Below are 16,906 nucleotides of genomic sequence, written 5' to 3'. Positions count from 1 at the left end.
AAGGTCAGACTTCAGCACATGTGCCAGGTCCCATCCCCACTGCTATATGATGAGTCAAGCTTGTCAAATCAACACATCTTCCAGAACTTAACAGATAGGGAGTTTATGTCTAAGTATCCATGACCATAAACATAGTTTTAAGTGGTAGTTATAGTGGCAAGTATCGCTGACCAGACAGGTTGGGTGTAAGACTGGTTTGACAATACCATGTGAGAAATGTCTGCAAGGTCCACATGATGGAGGCCAGAAGCAAAGTAATCACCTCATACAGTGGTTGTCTCTCTTGTACTACCTAACATTGTGATCACTTGGAAGTTACTGTGTACTGAGTCCAGAGCTGCATGGATGGTTTCGGGTTTGCTGTTATGATGTTTTGTGCTGCAGTATTTAACAGTGGGAAAGTTCAAACATGACTCAAATGTGGGGCATATCAATCAAAATGAGGTAAACTTCAGTATCTGGGGGAAAATTGGATGTGGGCAATCCAAAAAAGTTAACAGTACCAATCATTGCCGATGTATATGGAAAAATGGAGACCTGCATCACAACCTGTTTTAACGACAACATGACATTCTCATCGTACATCGTAGCAGCAGAGGAACTGGAAACAAAGGCTGGCTGATAACACATGTTTATCTTTTTGAAAACACTTGAGTATGCGAAGGATACCATGAATGTGCAAAGGTAAAATCTACGCTAAGCAACAAATGTGTGAAAATGACATCAACCCCCAACCTTATCTTACTCCCCAACCCCATGTTGTGGAATGTTCCATTTAAAATCTGTTGTTATTTCCTGCTGAACACTTCCTGACAAATACTACAAATTTGTAACGAGAGAGAGAGCGAGACAGAGAGAGAGCGAGAGGGGCAGGATAACTGACGTGCCTATTCTCAAAGGTTAGAGGTGAGACTGACACAGGAGTTTTTTTCTCTGCAGCTTGAGAAAGAAGTTCAAAACCATACGTCTTACCTGTAAGCCAGTCACAGAGAGAGACCAGAGATTCACCTGAGCTGGCTAAAAGGTCAAGTATTCAAGACTTTGACATTGGGAATCAAACCTGTTCAGATTGAGGAGAGGCCATCCGACCCTCCCGTCAGGAAGCCAGTCAGAAAGAAAACCAGGCAGCCAAGTAGCCAACCAGCCATATGGAAAGTCTGTCTGTGTATCATGGTGATATTGGTAAAGAGGAGGGGGAGAGAAGACTGTGTTATTCGGGAAAAGATGGCAGCTACCTCATCCGTAACAGCGATTCTGTGCCGGGAGTATACTGCCTCTGTGTGCTGTGAGTACATAGACGCACACACACACTGCTTTATTTGAATCCACCAATTACATGAATTTGCATATCAAATGTTCTGAGAAATCTGAAGAGTTCACATAGCATGCACTACTCCACATGACCTGTATTCTAAAAGAGAGGATTATCAGCAAGCTGCGTAGCTTCTGTCTTGGGCACGGATCTGCAGACCTCTAATAGTCAAATTGTGTACGTCCCAAGTTGCAAAATATCAGCACTAAGAAGCCTGGACCTGCAACCATGCCTCTAAATATGTGCAGCTGGTGGCAGGTACTCAGTTTAAGTCATTTGGAATAATTTTGTATCTGAGTTCAATTCTACTGTACAGAATTTAATTGGCACACTCTCTTTGAAAAAATCATACTGCACACACTCCATCAGCAAGTATTCACAGTGTTAAAGCTTCATTGGAAGTGGAAGTTCACAAACTTTTTATAGATGTTGACACAAAACATAAGCAGAAGTGTGGCCTGTGGTTTTTTTGGGCTGGGAAACAAACTACCTCAGGTTACTTCAGTAAGATCCCTGCAAAAAAAACTGAAGTGAGCACAAGTGGTTAAAGATGACCAAACCATTGTACCGTATAGTGGGCTGGAAAGGCCCTGCATCACGGGATTCAAATAACATCCCAAAAACAAGTACTGATCTAAATGCCTAAAAGAGAGAGTTTTATATTTGTTTTTGACATTTTGTTTCATGTGCCAAACATTGCTAAGTATTAATATTATCAAGACTTATTTTGTATTTTTGGTGTTTGTGTGTGACACAGGTGTACAGGATCTGTCTACACTTACAGGATCTTCCTTGATGAAAGCGGTTCTTGGACGGCAGATGTAAGACCCAAAAATGTCAACATTATATTAAAATGAACCATTTATTGCTTAATTACATGCAATAATATATTTATTACATTATTTCTTTATTACAATAATATATGTACTCTATTTTGATGTGAGTGCGCAAAAATGTTTTCAAATGAGGCGATGTTGAGGGTATATCTGTGAATGTGCATTTCACAGAAAGAGTATATTCCATGAAAGATTATATTTCATAGAATGTGTAAGTCTTGGGGAGTGTAGTCCTGGTTGTATCTGGTGGCTTTGTATGCTAAGCGAGAGCGAGACAGTAAGATAGTGAGAGAGTGAAAGGTGAGCTCTATGCACTCCTTCTCATTGGAAGAGATGGAAATATATTTCTCTGGACTCTCCTTCTTTTAGACTGCTCCCGGCGTGCAGAAGCGATTTTTCCGTAAAATCAAGAACTTGATAGCAGCCTTCCAGCACCCCGAACAAGGAATCGTCATGCCCCTGATGTACCCTGTTACAGCCCAGGCGCGGGCTAATACACACACGTACACACACACTCCCTCTGGAAACACACTGACTGCTCTCAGTAACCCGATCCAGACAACTGTCCAAGGACAGAAGAACAAGTCGAGTAGGAAGCATGCTCAGAAAGCGGCACCCTAGACAGACAGACCCCATCCCATGACTGAAACAAGATCTCCAGACTAGGAACGTAGTCTAAAAGGCATTGAAATCCTGATTGAAATCCCTCTGCTTTGGTTTCCTACAACTGCATTTTTACTGATTAACATTATAATGTATATCACACTTTTTGTTTAGATTTTACAAAATGTCGTTTAGAGAGAAGTCAATAAGTGTGACATTTGTGAATATGTATGTAAAACGAAAAACTATTTTTGAAAGTCACATTTTCTGTGAAGGAGCTGCATACATTAGCACATTATTAATTTAAAACATGTTTTTATAGTTGTTTATAGAGAACTAAATATCACATATATGGCTTTGTTCAGGTAATTAAATTGTAAATGACAAGCAAATGAATCGTGTTGTTTCACCACAACAGGTCTGTGTGACATAATACAATGATTTAGTTCACCCTCTATCTCAACTTATCTCAACACACACACACACACACACACACACACACACATACATGAACCCCAATCACACTGATACATTATAGAAATGGGAATTCATTTGGACATATTTGACTGGATTCCAGAGAGAGAATGCTGGCTGCCAGAGAGGAGAGAAACCTTAGGGAAGATGGACAGGGCATTCTCCACACACTATCACCATCCTGCAGCCCTTCCTCGAGATAGACAGAGAGGGAGGGATAGATTGAAAGAGTGAAAGAGAGAAAGAAAAGGGAGAAAGATAGTGAGAGAGAAAGAGAGAGATTCACGCCCCACATCCACACACCCACAGTTCTTCCTGAGGAAGAGCAGCTGTCGCCTAGCAACCACACCCTCAATCTGCTTGCTGTGGTGAAGGGCTATGGACAGAATCAAGCGCAGCATATGGTTTTCGAAGGCAGGAAGGAAGAGAGGCAGCGAGAGGCAGCGAGAGGCAGCGAGAGGCAGCGAGAGGCAGCGAGAGGCAGCGAGAGGCAGCGAGAGGCAGCGAGAGGCAGCAAGAGGCAGCTCCTGGCGCCGTCAAGAGTGGAGCGGCGCTCACCTGTTCTTAGCATCATTTAAGCAGCTGCTGTGCGTTATTCAACTCTGGAGACAAACACATGCCACAAATGATGGACAGATGGTATAGCAGAAGATGGAAGGGAGAGAGGAAAGGTGAGCAAGACGGAGAGAGAGACGGAGAGAAAGACTGCAGGCGAGAGATAAACAGCGGATAAAAAAGATATAGCTGTACCATGGTGGCAATTTCTTGATTGACTTGGAAATGTTCTGTGAACACATGGATTTGCATTCACTAATGAGGACAATGCTGCCAACTCCAGGTTCTTCCCCCTCTGCTCTGTCAACCCACACACACAGACACAGGCACACACACACACACACACACAAGCACACACACACACACACAAACACACACACACACACACACACAGAGGCTCAGCTGTCAACCTACTCATCAAAAGGATTGAGCTTGTTTAAGCGAGAAATGAATGAGCACACCGGTTAAAGAGCTCCAAATGTTGGGAAAGTACATTTGCGAAGGGAGGGTTAGGGTAAGAGTGGGGTTGTTAGTGAAGAGTGGAGTAGGAGAAGAATTGACACACAGAGAGCGCGAGAGAGAGACATTTATGAAAACAAATGAGTCCCAGTCCCACATACTAATCCTTATGTCACATAATACCTTTAATTACCATTGTAACCCAATAAAGTCTGATTTTCAGCGAGAATACTATAGCAATGTACAGTATAATTCTTTGCAAAAAAAGTGATTGTTTTTCTATTGATTAACAATACTGACATTTAATTATAAACAGTGGGGCTTTCCAGTTGAGCACTTCTCATTATGAAAGCATGGGTTATGTACATTCTTGTTCTGAGAATTACCAACCAAATCAAATACTATTTGCAAAAAACGGAAAGCATTAGAGGTGCGTTTCCCAGCTCGTCATGCTGGTACATTTCCATCTGGTCTTTGTTAATAGCCAACTGAATCCATTGCACAGCCCTAGTATTTTACAGTAATCTCAAATAGTATTTGACCTCAGTCTGTTGAGTATACACACAGTGTGTCAGGCTAGTGTAGTATACAGGGCTAGTATACCAACAAGAAGCTTGGGGATGAATTGGCTAAAGGTGTGTGTGAGTGTGTCAGCACAGACAAGGCCTCTCTTGCACGATATGTAAACAGCATCATTTGGAGGTAAACCATGTAGGAAACTCAAAGAAAGGGGGGAGAAATCGTTTCTATCTAATGTGAGTCCATTCTGAGGGTCACACAACGCCCACCACAAGTCTTGACTGGGGTTCCACAGTTCCTATGCTGAAACTAAGAGATAGAGAAAGAGGGGGAGAAAGAGAGAGATAAAGAGAAAGAGAGACAGCCTCTGGATAGAAAAGCAAAGCCACAGGGAGACCACAATGCTTGTGCCACCATTAGAAACTCTACTGTACATCTACTGTACATTAATACTAATAATAATAATGATAATAATAATAAAATACCATCATTTTGTCACAATTAAAGGCATTTGGAAATCTTTTCTCCCCCATCTTCCCATTTAACTTTTGAATTTGTTTTGATATAGAAACAGTACAACAAATCGTTTTGTTTGTGTAGAAACAGGCAGTCTTTGGTGAGGGGAGGGGGGGGGCAAGCTCCTGGACGGGGGTGGAGAAGGGGGGGGGGGGCGTGCGGTGGACGGGGTGGCGTCTGTGTCTGTTACCTGCGCCCCACCTCGCTCAGTTTCATGAAGTGGATGTTGGAGGCGCAGTCTGACAGCTCTGGGTGCTGCTCGATGGCCAGGGCGTAGAAGCCGTCGTAGCCCTGGACCCGCCCCCCTGCCAGCAGCTGCTGCTTCTCCCCCTCGCTCCACGCACGGCTGCCGCCCTCGCCCTCCTCCACCCTCCTCTTCTCCCGCTCCCAGGCCCCCTCCACCGCCCTCTTCCTCGCCTCCTCTCGCACCCGGCTCCTCTCCTCTTCCTCGCTGCCTCCGTAGCGCACGCACAGGCACAGCGCCCCCTGTTGGAGGGTGATGTCGGCGAAGCGCCGAGTCCTGCCGTTGACCGTGGCGCTCATCTGGGACACGCTGACGTTCACGCCGTTATCCAGGACGCGCCCGCCCACCCCCAGACCCAGCTCGAGGTCCTCCTCGATGGGCCGGGACTGCAGGAAGTGATGCGTGTCACGGCCGCTCACGGTGAAGCTCAGGCCGCTCAGGTAGGCCGCCCCATTCAAGATGGCCGCCAGGCGCCGGCTGTCCTCGCCGGCCACGCCGATGACCTCGGCGCTGACACGGCCCCGCGAGACAGCCAATCGGATGCTGGGGCCGAGGAGGGAAGGGCGGGTGGAGAAGGGGGGAGGGGTGAGGGGTCGTCGGCAGGCGGAGCCTACGGGGTCGGGGATCAGCGGGAGGCGGTCCAGCGAGATGAAGCTCCGCAGCTGTCTCTGGAGCTCACACTGGATACCTAGCACCACCTGGGGGCGGGGGGCACGCCCATGCAGGACCACAGAGAGGGGAGGGGACGGATAGAGAGGGTGGGTGGGGAACGAAGGGGAGGAGGGCAACGAGAGAAGAGGAAGGGATGGGGAGAGGTAAGAAAGGGAAGGGTTTTGGGAGGAGCTCAAACCTACTGGATCCAACAACGAGAGCAGTGTGTATTCCAGCAGTATATGAGGGTTGAGTAGCTAGGTGGGTTTCCTGGGTAGTGGGAGGGAAGGGTGGGTGTCTCACCTTGCTGGAATCCCAGTCCTGGGTCCTGGTTTGGGTCTTCATCAGCTCGTAAGCCTGCTCCAGGCTTCCCACCTCTGGCTTGGGGAAGCCAGGCACCACGTTATGGAGCTGGAAGCCAAACAGCTGCAGCCAGCTGCCGATATCTGTTCACACACACACAAATGCACACAAATATGTGCAGGCGTTTTTACGATTATGCACAGGCCCATACACCAACGCACACAAGGGCACAATAATTTTTGAAAACAAATCTACATTAACAGAATTTGGGAAAACAGGAAATTAAGAATCTTTCAAAGGTACAAAACAGTACAATAAGCCATAACACGTAAGATCTCACAAGCCCACAAACAATCTGCATTACACCCACACTATTGAGACTATTTTTGCTAAGCATATAAACCCCAAAAGGGAGACTGTCTTTTCAGTAAACATTCAGAGGAACCTGATGGCTCACGCAAGCCTTCCATTTGTCTCTAGAAACTCTGCTGGCCTGCCACCCTCTGCTTTTCAACTCCCACCACTCCATTCCTCTCCTCCCTCATCCCTCACTCCCATTTTCCTCTCTGTCAGGTTGCGTGCGTCTGATGGAGAGCGATAATGGAAGGAACGGCAGGAGTTGGGTGGAGGAGGAGGAAGAGCTACAGCCGTCTGTGACTAAACCTTTTTGGTCTCTCAGATGCTGTTCCTACTCAACGGCCGCCACGTCTTACCTGCTCCAGAGCTCTATTACTCCTACTGGAGCGTGGGTGTGTCGGTGTGCGCGTGCGGAATCCACAACAGAAAGCCTCCGCCGGTTTTCGTCTGTGTGTGCGTTTGAGTTTGTAATATGCTCTTTTCACACTTATTGATGTCCCCTCAATTATGTTTTTTTTTGTGTGCTTGTGTGTGCCTCACCTGTAGTGAACTGGGTGACCCTCTCCACCTTCCCCACAGGACAGTTGTTCTTGAAGGCATACAAGTTGAACGGCTTTGGCTCCTTACTAAGCTCCTCCCACAGCTCATGATTGGGTGACGTCCATCTCCCTGCCAGCGTGTCGTAGTCCCGCCTCCCCAGATGGACCAATCGGGTGAGGGGATCGTACAACCCGCCGTGGAACCCGACGACCAGCTGGAAGTCGGGGTTGGTGTCCTGGTAGATCTCTCCGTAGGGCGTGTACAGGATCTCCTTGACCAGGCGCCCCCTGCTGGAGAACACCGCCCTGGGCGTGGCCGTGCCGTCGCACGCCACGTAGAACTCCTCCCCGCTGCTCAGCTCCATGGCGATGAGGTGGCCCTGGAGGTCGTAGTACAGCGAGGTGATGAGCGAGCTGGAGTGGTTGTACAGGTGCGTGACCCGCGTGGGGTGGGACAGGTCGGCGTAGAACAGCTGCAGCTGCTGGCCCAGGCTGCTTCTGGAGGCCACGCGGCGGCCCAGCCCGTCGTAGCGGTACCACACGCCGCGCTCCGACACGCGGTTGTAGACGTGGGTCAGCAGGCCGTTGGAGTTGTAGGTGAAGAGGTCGTTGCCCCGCTGGCGCAGGAAGCCGTCCTCGTCCAGGGAGTACTGCAGCTCCCCCAGGCGGGAGATCCGGTCACGCTGGTCGTAGCGCAGCGGAGTCAACCTGCCAACAGAGATGGTCAGGCTGATTATTACAACGAGATCACAGATGAATATGAGTACGATTGAAGACTATTATAAGTGAGATTACAAGTCAGTATTAGTCATTTGATTATTATGAGTGAGATTTAAGATGATGTGATATAATAGATTTTAGTTCATCATCGGGTTACAGATTATTCTGAGAAAGATCATTTTAATTGCATAAGTGAAAGCAATGTTATTGAATACACAGGACATAATATAATTACAATGTACATTGTATTAAGTATCAGTGCAAGTACTTATATGTATTTACATGATGAGTTATGTGTACAGCAAAATTACTTCTATTAAAAAATGGATCAATAAAGTTGTACTGCATAGATTTTTTGTACATGATGTTTAGGCCATTATGTTGGCCATTACACACACATACACGCACACACACACACACACACACACACACCGGGCACTGGTGCCGTGGCTGAGCAGGTTGATGTTGCCGTTCAGGTCGTAACTGTAGCGCCACTGTGGACGCTCGTTGACCGAGGCACTCTGCAGCTGGCTGTCGGCATCGTACTCGTAAGAGTAGCGCGTCACGTTGCTATCCACGCCCACCCTGATGTCACAGGACGTGGTGCGTCCGGCCGCGTCGTACTGGACAGTCATCCAGTAGGCGATGGACTTGAGGATCTCATACTGGACCTCGACCACCTGGCCGTAGGAGCTGAACACCTTGGTGTGTTTCATCACGTGAGTGGTGATCACCTGAGGCCGTGTGGTGTGGGGGGGGACAAACAGCAAGCCAGCAGGAGAACATGAAAGAGAGGAAGAGACATTGAAAGAAGAGAATACCACAAAAGACCACCAAATGCTTGAGCGACAGACAGTAACAGGGTGCTGGGGGTTTAAACACGAACTCCCTTTTCGCTTTTCTTTGAACACTCTAACATGGAACACAGACTCCACAGGTAGAGTGTTCATCCAGAACCAGACAGAACTAGCAGACAACACACTGCACACACATGTCCCCAGTGCGCCCCTCACCTGGTTGAGGTCGTAGTTGATGACGCTGAATTTGCCAAACTGCTCCACACGGCCGGACACGTCCACGTAGCGATACAGGTCGATGGGCAGCGGCGTCTCGTTGATGACCGCCTGCATGCTGGTCACCCGGAAGTTGTTGTAGCTGTAGTCAAACCTGGCGTTGACCAGACCCTCCTCGCTGAACCTGAAGATCTGACGACTGGTCAGGGGGCCTATCCAGACATACACACACACACACACACACACACACATCAACACCTCTCAGCATCCTTTATCCCGCCATCCCCCCCATCTGACTCCTCCCCCATCCTTTATGGTTTCTACAGCTCAGTGACCTTTCACAAGGCGTCATCATGAAAGGAGCTAAAGACAATAGCAACGATATAGCCAATGGGCTACTTAATGTGAGCCCATCAACTTTAACAACACCATCAATCACCATGGCTGCTAGCCAGTCTCCAGAGCCATCTTCACCATTAACGAGGTGTTACTCTGATGAAGGACTATTAGAATGCTATCACGGCGCTGTAGAAAGGACTCAAAACGGCATTAGGGTGAGTCATTCCCATATTACTTTATTACGACCCCCTAACGGGAGATGCGGAACTCACAATATTATGGAGATCGATGGTTATTATACTGTCAGAACGGATGAGGCGGGAATGAGGCACAGTTCAGAGTTCAAGTATTTTGGGCCCAAAACGCATGCTCTGCTGTGACATGTTTGCCACAGTTTCCACGGTGTGTAAACATGCAGTTTATGGATTTTGCCAGCACTTGTTCCCGGGTAGTGCTTTCTTTAACTCGATACACGAGGGCAGCCCTGCGTGGGTGTATAAAACAAGTTTTCTCTGCTCCTGACATCTTCCGTCACCTCTTCAGTCAACCTCTCCCACCCACCCACCTCTCCCCCTATCTCCCCTCTCTCTCCAGCAGTGTTTGTTCTGCTGAAATGAGATCAGTTAAAGCAAGGTGAGAGTCCATTCACTGTAAGGGCAAAGTGATAACACCCACAGGTCTGCGCACGAGCACACACACACACACACACACATGCACCCGCACACACACACACACACACACACACAGCTAGGGCAGGCAGATTAGGACCACCATACTGCAGGGGAACCAATCCCAGAACTCAGTTTGTGAAGGATGGCTCAGAGGGAGTTGAGAGTGCGAAGGTTTCAGGGGAATGATTCCACTCTATGGACAGCAAGGACAGAGCTCCTCCACAGAGCAGCAACCCATCCTTTTTAATAGCAGCTGCGCATCATATTATACTGTTAGAATGTCATCATGTTCAACTCGTTCCCACTGAATATATTCTGAAATTTTGGATGACAAAGGTTCCATATCAATTTCAATTGGAGGTCTGTAAAACTAAGAAGGGTGGTTTATAAAAAGAGCAGATACTAGCAGGTGATAAGAGATAAGCATCATGGTTCACGTTCAGGAGTGTGTTTGCGTAGGATTTTTGGGGTCTGTGTTTGACTCATTGCCATGGCAAGGAAATTATATCAGGGCTCTTGATTGCACCGTGTGCATGTGTGTGTGTGTGTGTGTTTATGGGTGTGTAGGCGGGGGGGGTCTCAAAAGTAACATTGTGTGGTAAACCGCACCCTCCTCCGCCTCGTCCCCACAGACAACACACACATCGAAATGCAGCTGATAAAACAGCTCATAGACTCCGCTGATGACTCAAAAGCAGAATATTGAGTGTTTCTCAGTCTGGCTTGTCGACCACCGTCACACTCAATAGTGTAGTAAGCACAAGCACAGTAACCCATTAAAAACACTTTGTTGAATATTTTATGCCACAAAAAAGTGCTCTTGTGGCCTGTAAATTTGAGAATGTGTAACATGATGTATATGTGTATGTGTGTGTACGTGTTTTTGCGACTGCTTGTGTGTGTGTGTGTGTGTGTTAGCTGTGCGAGTGTGTGTGTGTGCCTGTGCGTACCTGTCTGCCGGTAGCGTATGGAGCTCATGAAGCCGTCGTGGGTCAGGTGGATGGTCTTGACCGTCCCGGAGGCCTCGTCGTAGGTGAAGGTGACCAGCGTGGAGTCATACACCACCTCAAACAGACGGCCAGCCGCCGTGTACCTGTGACAAGACAGGACAGGATCTCTCACACTCACTCCCACACTCCTATGCACACTCATCAACTGATCATTGCATTTCTTACAATTATTTCTAACATAATGTCACATTTTATTCACTTTTTGAAGTTTTATAAAAAGATGAAGGATCCTGACCTATAGATGGCGCTGCGCCCAGTGCCCAAGTACTGAGTCCTCAGCAGTCGTCCATCCAGACTGAAGTCCTGCAGGAAGGAGGCGTGGCTGTCGGGGGGCGTGTAGATGTTCCGGTAGTAGCCAATGGAGAGGAGGGATTGGAGAGTGTGGCGCACCATGCTGGGCATCGTCACAGCAACCAGGCGGTCCGTCTGGTCGTAGTCGAACACGTAGCGCCTCTGGCTGTGCAGAAGCAGCATGATGGACTGGACACACACACAAACACACAACTACAATGAACACATGACTTTGACACAACAGTGGCTTCTTTGAAAAGATCTCCATTGAGGGCAGGAAGCCACCAAAACCAGCGGAAGGCCCCAGAACATCAGGCCTTACCTTGTCCACGTAGGTATAAGTCCAGATCTTCCCGTTGACCCAGGCCCTGGAGACCACCCTCCCCCCGTCGTACTCCAGCCTCTCAGCCCACTCCCCCCTGTGGATGGCGCCCAGGAGCCCCCCGGGGGCGTAGCTGACGTTGACCTGGGTGTACTTGCTGCTGGGGGACCAGACCAGGGGCCGGCCCAACGCGTCGTACTGGATCCGCAGTGTGAACTTGCGGTGGTCATCGTAGATCTTCCCCATCATGGTGCTCGGGTCAAAGTCTATGGAGAGCAGATTCCTGTTGTGAGCCTAGAGACCAAGTGGAGAAAAGGATGGAAGGGACAGGGTAAGGCAATATTCTTTCCATTGGAAGTCATGTCAAATCGAGTTAACAATGTCCTGTTAATGCAAAGCCTAGTTTAGCGTTGTTGCTTCAGGCCAAGTTGTGGTTCTCTGGAAGGTGTGAAGTGATACTGGATCATGGCTTGAGTAGGTTGCTTTCCTTTCTATAGGTGGAGGGCTGATATCAGGGTAAATGTGTAGTCTTCTTGTTCTCACCGCATGGTGATCAAACTGTGGACAACCACCGTTGACGCTTTTGCCCCCTCCCCCTCTCAGGAAAATAGATCACTCTAACCATGACACCAACTGCTAAACCAGACTGAATGAGCACACGCAACCTGATAAAGATGTTACTAAACATATGACTACGAAAAGTCTGTTGGTAACAGCCACATCCAGCTGACTCTGTGCCTTGGGTGAAGGCCAGCTTAGATAAGTGTTGCTGGGTGTGTGCTCTTTATTAGGGACACTGTCGTCATGTTATGCAAAAAGATAGTTATTGAATATGAGCTAGCATCTTCTTGAACATGACAAAAATAAAACGACAACTCCCAATAATTCTAAATGGCCCTCCACAGAGTTTAATCAAGGACAAAACAGTGACCAGTAAAACAAGAAGACCTGCACTGTATACCATATACTGTCCTGTGATGAGGATGCTATATTGTGTAACTACATAACTGTAATTTGTATAATACTAGTGGCTGTATGCTGGAAAAACAGTCTTATTCTAGATTTTATTCATTCATTTTAGTGGTGCATTGTTAGTCAGAACTGAGGTGGTCTTAAGAATGTCCTGTCCTTTGAGACTTTTCACAAACCCTCACCACATACTTAATGATGATTATTTTTGAACACCAACACTGCTCTGGGTCTGCGTGTAACAGCGTGTTGCAGTGAGGTACATGGATCCAGGTGTGACGTGCCATGGAAGGTGAGGCTTGGTGGTGGCCGAGGGGGTTAAGGTAGGCTTGGCTGTTACCCTGAGTCTGCGCTCGTAGGTGCTGTAGTTGCTCCTGGCCTGCTCCTTCCTCTGCCGCCACTCCACCAGGCTGGGGGTGTGGTCTCCTGGAAGGCTGATGTTGCAGCGGCTGGCGGTGGGGCTGACCCCGCCCCCTGAGGTGGCAGGGAGGAGGGGCTCGGTGGTGAGGGACAGCTCCATGCCGCTGGCTAGCAGGACCAGGAAGGAGCCGTCTGCACTGACCCGGTATGAACTCTGAGCATGGTCTGGTGGCATACACACACACACACACACACACACACACACAGACAGATACAGACACGTGTGAGACTTGTTATGTGTATATCCATATACATATATGGATACACACACATTTAACCACATAAACAAAAACCAACAGACAAATAAAAGTTTTTTTTTTTTTTCACATGTAAGCCGGCACACGCACACACACAGGAGGAAACAGGTCAGGTGCGCTCAGGTCTATGAAAGACCCACACTCCAGCACCAAAACACCCAAAAATGTACAAACCAAGCGGAAGCGAAAACAAGGCAACATACAAGTGAAAACAAGCACGAGTGACAGCCCAGTCAGAGAGAAAACAGAGGAGGGAGGATGAGATTTGACGTTCTGCTTTATTTCCTGTCTCTGCACCCATTGCTGAGCTGTTCACAAGTCTGCAGAAGTTTCCCACAAGCGACGCCTGCAGCTGTCCTGTTCTGTTATCAGCTCAGCCTGTTCCCCAAGCGACGCCTGAACAACGTGCTCCACCCAAACAGTATGGGACAGAGTGGGCGTCCAAAAGTGTGATCACCCTGGGGAGGAGATCCGATCAAAAGACTTGGGTGATTATTTGGGGGCTGTAAGAGCCTCTGACTAAAAGCGGTGGACCATACTGAGGTGCTGCTCTTGGTGCTCAAAACAAACCGCTTACACCTTTTGGGTTTCATACCTATTTAAAATGTCAAAAGGGATTTTTGCGATGGATTGAGTGATGACTGATGGTTTGTGAACGTGTGTGTGTATGGGGGGGGGGGGGGGGGGGGACCCTTCTGTGGTCACAGCCTTCACATGCATGCAAAGGTGTGGCTGTTGGTCTGCCTGTTTTGTATGAAGACGCGTCAACACCAAACAGCAAAACAGATGCCTCTCCAAGTTTCAGTTTCTCAGAAATGTTAAGGTTTATTATAAGTTCAGGAACAGTTTTGTAACAGTCTAATGTAAACTAAGAGTGGTTGTTGCTGTCTACAATAAAAGGTGTTTGGTATCTTTGTTTGGCAGGGAGACATGCCGTGCTAGACTGTTACAGGGAGGATTGGAAACTGGTCTGCATATTTAAAGCAGTCTGTGTGTGGGAGTCAGGTGGCTGAGCGGTTAGGGAATTGGGCTAGTAATCAGAAGGTTGCTGGTTCAATTCCCAGCCATGCCAAATGACGTTGTGTCTTTGTGCAAGGCACTTCACCCTACTTGCCTCTGGCAGAATGTATTTACTGTAAGTCGCTCTGGATAAGAGCGTCTGCTAAAAGACAAAATGTAAATGTGTGTGCATGTGTGGAAAGAAAGACAGTTAGAGAGGGAGAGAGAGGGAGTGATAGAGTGACAAAGGGGAGAGAGTGTGTTTTCACATCTGTGATTAGAGCGCAGTTTCACTTTAACTGCAGTCCTGTCATTGTAATAAGAGTTTGAAAACCGTTCCATAGAAAAATCGGCCCCTCCCTCCTCATCTTTCCTCCGCCCCTCCACTGTTTTAGGCACCTCTTCCATCCTCTTCATCCATCCTTTCATCCCCTCCTCCTTTGTCACAGTCAAGCTCCCTCAAAACCATCAAACAAAACCACCACTTTGAAATAAACAACATGTGCATTTTTGAAACATTTAGTCTTGAACCAATAAACAGGAGGTGTCAAACAACAGTGATTTGGTTTGGTTGTGTATGACTAGGAAGGAATAATTGCCAGTGAAACCGAGAGTTGAGCAATGAAAACTCTTCAGAGTGGTGGAAGTGAAATCTGTCTGTGGGTAGGAGAAACATGCTGAGCGACATGTGGCCGGGGCCAACCTTCAAAGAGGGGGCGCCCCCCTCCCCCAGTGGCAGGGAGATGCAGACATTTACATTAATGCATACATATATCATGTGATTTTTTTTGTTGATGGTTCAAGGGTTACATGGAGAGGTAGGTGATGGGGGTGCGGGGGGGGGGGTATTTAGATATGTAAGGGGGCAGAGAGTGATGGAAGAGTTGGTGATGGGGCCAGAAAGAGATGGGGGGTTGAAGGTGAAAGAACAGGGGGATATGATTGGTAGGTGAGGGGTGAAGGGTAGATAAAGGTGTAGAAGCAGAGCCAGGGGGATAGGGAGGCTGGAACAGGGAGGCTGGAACAGGGAGGCTGGAACAGGGAGGCTGGAACAGGGAGGCTGGAACAGGGAGGCTGGAACAGAGAGGCTGGAACAGGGAGGCTGTACCCTGTCTGAAGGTGTAGATGGTGTCGCTGGCAGACAGGTTGGTGGTGGTGACAAAGTTCTCCCTGCTCGACGCCTCCACCTCCACTCGGGACGGCTGCTCCGTGTTGCCGTGGAAACCACTGACCTCGCCTGTGGGCAAGGTGATGTTGATGATATGTCCTTCGCTGTTGTACCTGAGAGAGTAGACACACACACACACACAGGGGAGATGTCACAAGTGATTTATACATGTAATTACCCATCTGTGGATTTTTTGACAAAGACTACAGGCTGGTAATACTGATTAAGCCAGAGAGATAGGTTGTGTAAGCGAGGTTGTGTGTGCTTGTGTGTATTCAGCGTCTCAGTAAAAAATTAAGCCAGTGATCCATGCAGTGAACTTAAGTGGTGGCAGATACACCCAACCACTAGATGGCGCTCACACAATATACATCTCACTGCAGGCGTACTGTAGACACACACACACACACACACACACACACACACACACACACAGAAAGACACAGAAAGACAGAAAGAAAGTATCCTCACTCGTAGACGGTGGTCCAGCTATTCTCGTTACTCTTGGTTGCTAGGAGACCAGTGTTACCGTGGTAAGTGAGGTGGGCGATGTCGTGGCTTTGGGCAGACACCTTCCTTAGCATTCCGCTGTTGCTGAGAGACAGCCAGTACACCTGTCCGCCAGGCAGGGCCAGCCAGAGGGGCACGCCGCGGGCATCCCTCCTCACCTGCAGGCCCCGCCCATCCCGGCCCAACACCCCTGACAGGAAGCTGTCCGCCGAGTAGGAGAAGTTATACAGGAAATGACCTGTTATAAGGTGTTTGGTGGACAGATGTGAGCCATTCTAGAGGGGGGAAAGAGAGGAGGCCAGAGGAGAGGAGATGGTGAGGCCATCAGATGAGAGGGCCAGAAAAGAACTGATGTTGTACCAAGAGGAACTAAGCAGGCCGGTATACATGACTACCTGGCTGAAGAGGTAGAGTTCCTGGTCCAGAGGGGAGCTGATCTCCAGCAGTCCGGCTGGACCGGGCTGGGGCTGGTTGGGGCTGACCGCCCTGACTCGGATGTTCCCCAGGTCAGCGATGTACAGCGTCCCATTGGGCGCCACGGCCAGGGAGGAGGGCGATTTGAGACGAGCGTCGCGGGCATAGCCCCCATCACCTGCGGAGACCGGAAATCATGCTCAGCAACACATGCCCACTTCCTGGACCCCCCCCTGCATGCGCTGCATATACACGCACAGGAACACAAAATGACTCAGAGGCAGGCAAGGACAGAAGGCTCCATGCCTCTGAAGTGACTTCCAATGTTCTAGTGTGAAATGAGTGCATGAGAAGAAATATGCAAAGCATCGCTGGAGAAACAGGAACGGTTCCAGCCCTTCGGCTTTCAGCGGACACCTTGCACTTCCTCCGGGT

General features: G+C 48.6%; 2 protein-coding genes across 2 annotated transcripts in view; one reads left to right on the top strand and one right to left on the bottom strand.

Annotated features, from left to right (window-relative positions):
• The first annotated feature begins 878 nt into the window (after positions 1–878).
• Positions 879–3,112, top strand: LOC146302389 (SH2 domain-containing protein 1A-like). The gene is made up of 3 exons (XM_084699039.1): positions 879–1,285; positions 2,070–2,133; positions 2,518–3,112. The coding sequence occupies exons 1-3, from the start codon at positions 1,149–1,151 to the stop codon at positions 2,767–2,769; spliced, it is 453 nt and encodes a 150-aa protein (XP_084555165.1). The 5' UTR covers positions 879–1,148; the 3' UTR covers positions 2,770–3,112.
• Positions 3,113–5,460: 2,348 nt separating this feature from the next.
• LOC146302388 (teneurin-1-like) overlaps positions 5,461–16,906 on the bottom strand; it is a 92,820-nt gene continuing 81,374 nt past the window's right edge. The window contains exons 26-37 of the mRNA XM_084699038.1: positions 16,453–16,649; positions 16,019–16,332; positions 15,488–15,660; positions 13,044–13,288; positions 11,735–12,028; positions 11,357–11,601; positions 11,062–11,204; positions 9,102–9,313; positions 8,521–8,822; positions 7,370–8,076; positions 6,473–6,615; positions 5,461–6,216 (exon numbers count right to left, since the gene is read on the bottom strand). Of these exons, the coding sequence (XP_084555164.1) occupies positions 5,461–6,216; positions 6,473–6,615; positions 7,370–8,076; positions 8,521–8,822; positions 9,102–9,313; positions 11,062–11,204; positions 11,357–11,601; positions 11,735–12,028; positions 13,044–13,288; positions 15,488–15,660; positions 16,019–16,332; positions 16,453–16,649 (3,731 nt within the window). The remainder of the gene's footprint in view (positions 6,217–6,472; positions 6,616–7,369; positions 8,077–8,520; positions 8,823–9,101; positions 9,314–11,061; positions 11,205–11,356; positions 11,602–11,734; positions 12,029–13,043; positions 13,289–15,487; positions 15,661–16,018; positions 16,333–16,452; positions 16,650–16,906) is intronic.

This window comes from Hypomesus nipponensis, chromosome 1 (genome assembly GCF_054491055.1).
Source record: "Hypomesus nipponensis isolate SF chromosome 1, ASM5449105v1, whole genome shotgun sequence".
Taxonomy (NCBI): Eukaryota; Metazoa; Chordata; class Actinopteri; order Osmeriformes; family Osmeridae; genus Hypomesus; species Hypomesus nipponensis.
This window is presented reverse-complemented; position numbering and strand designations above follow the sequence as displayed.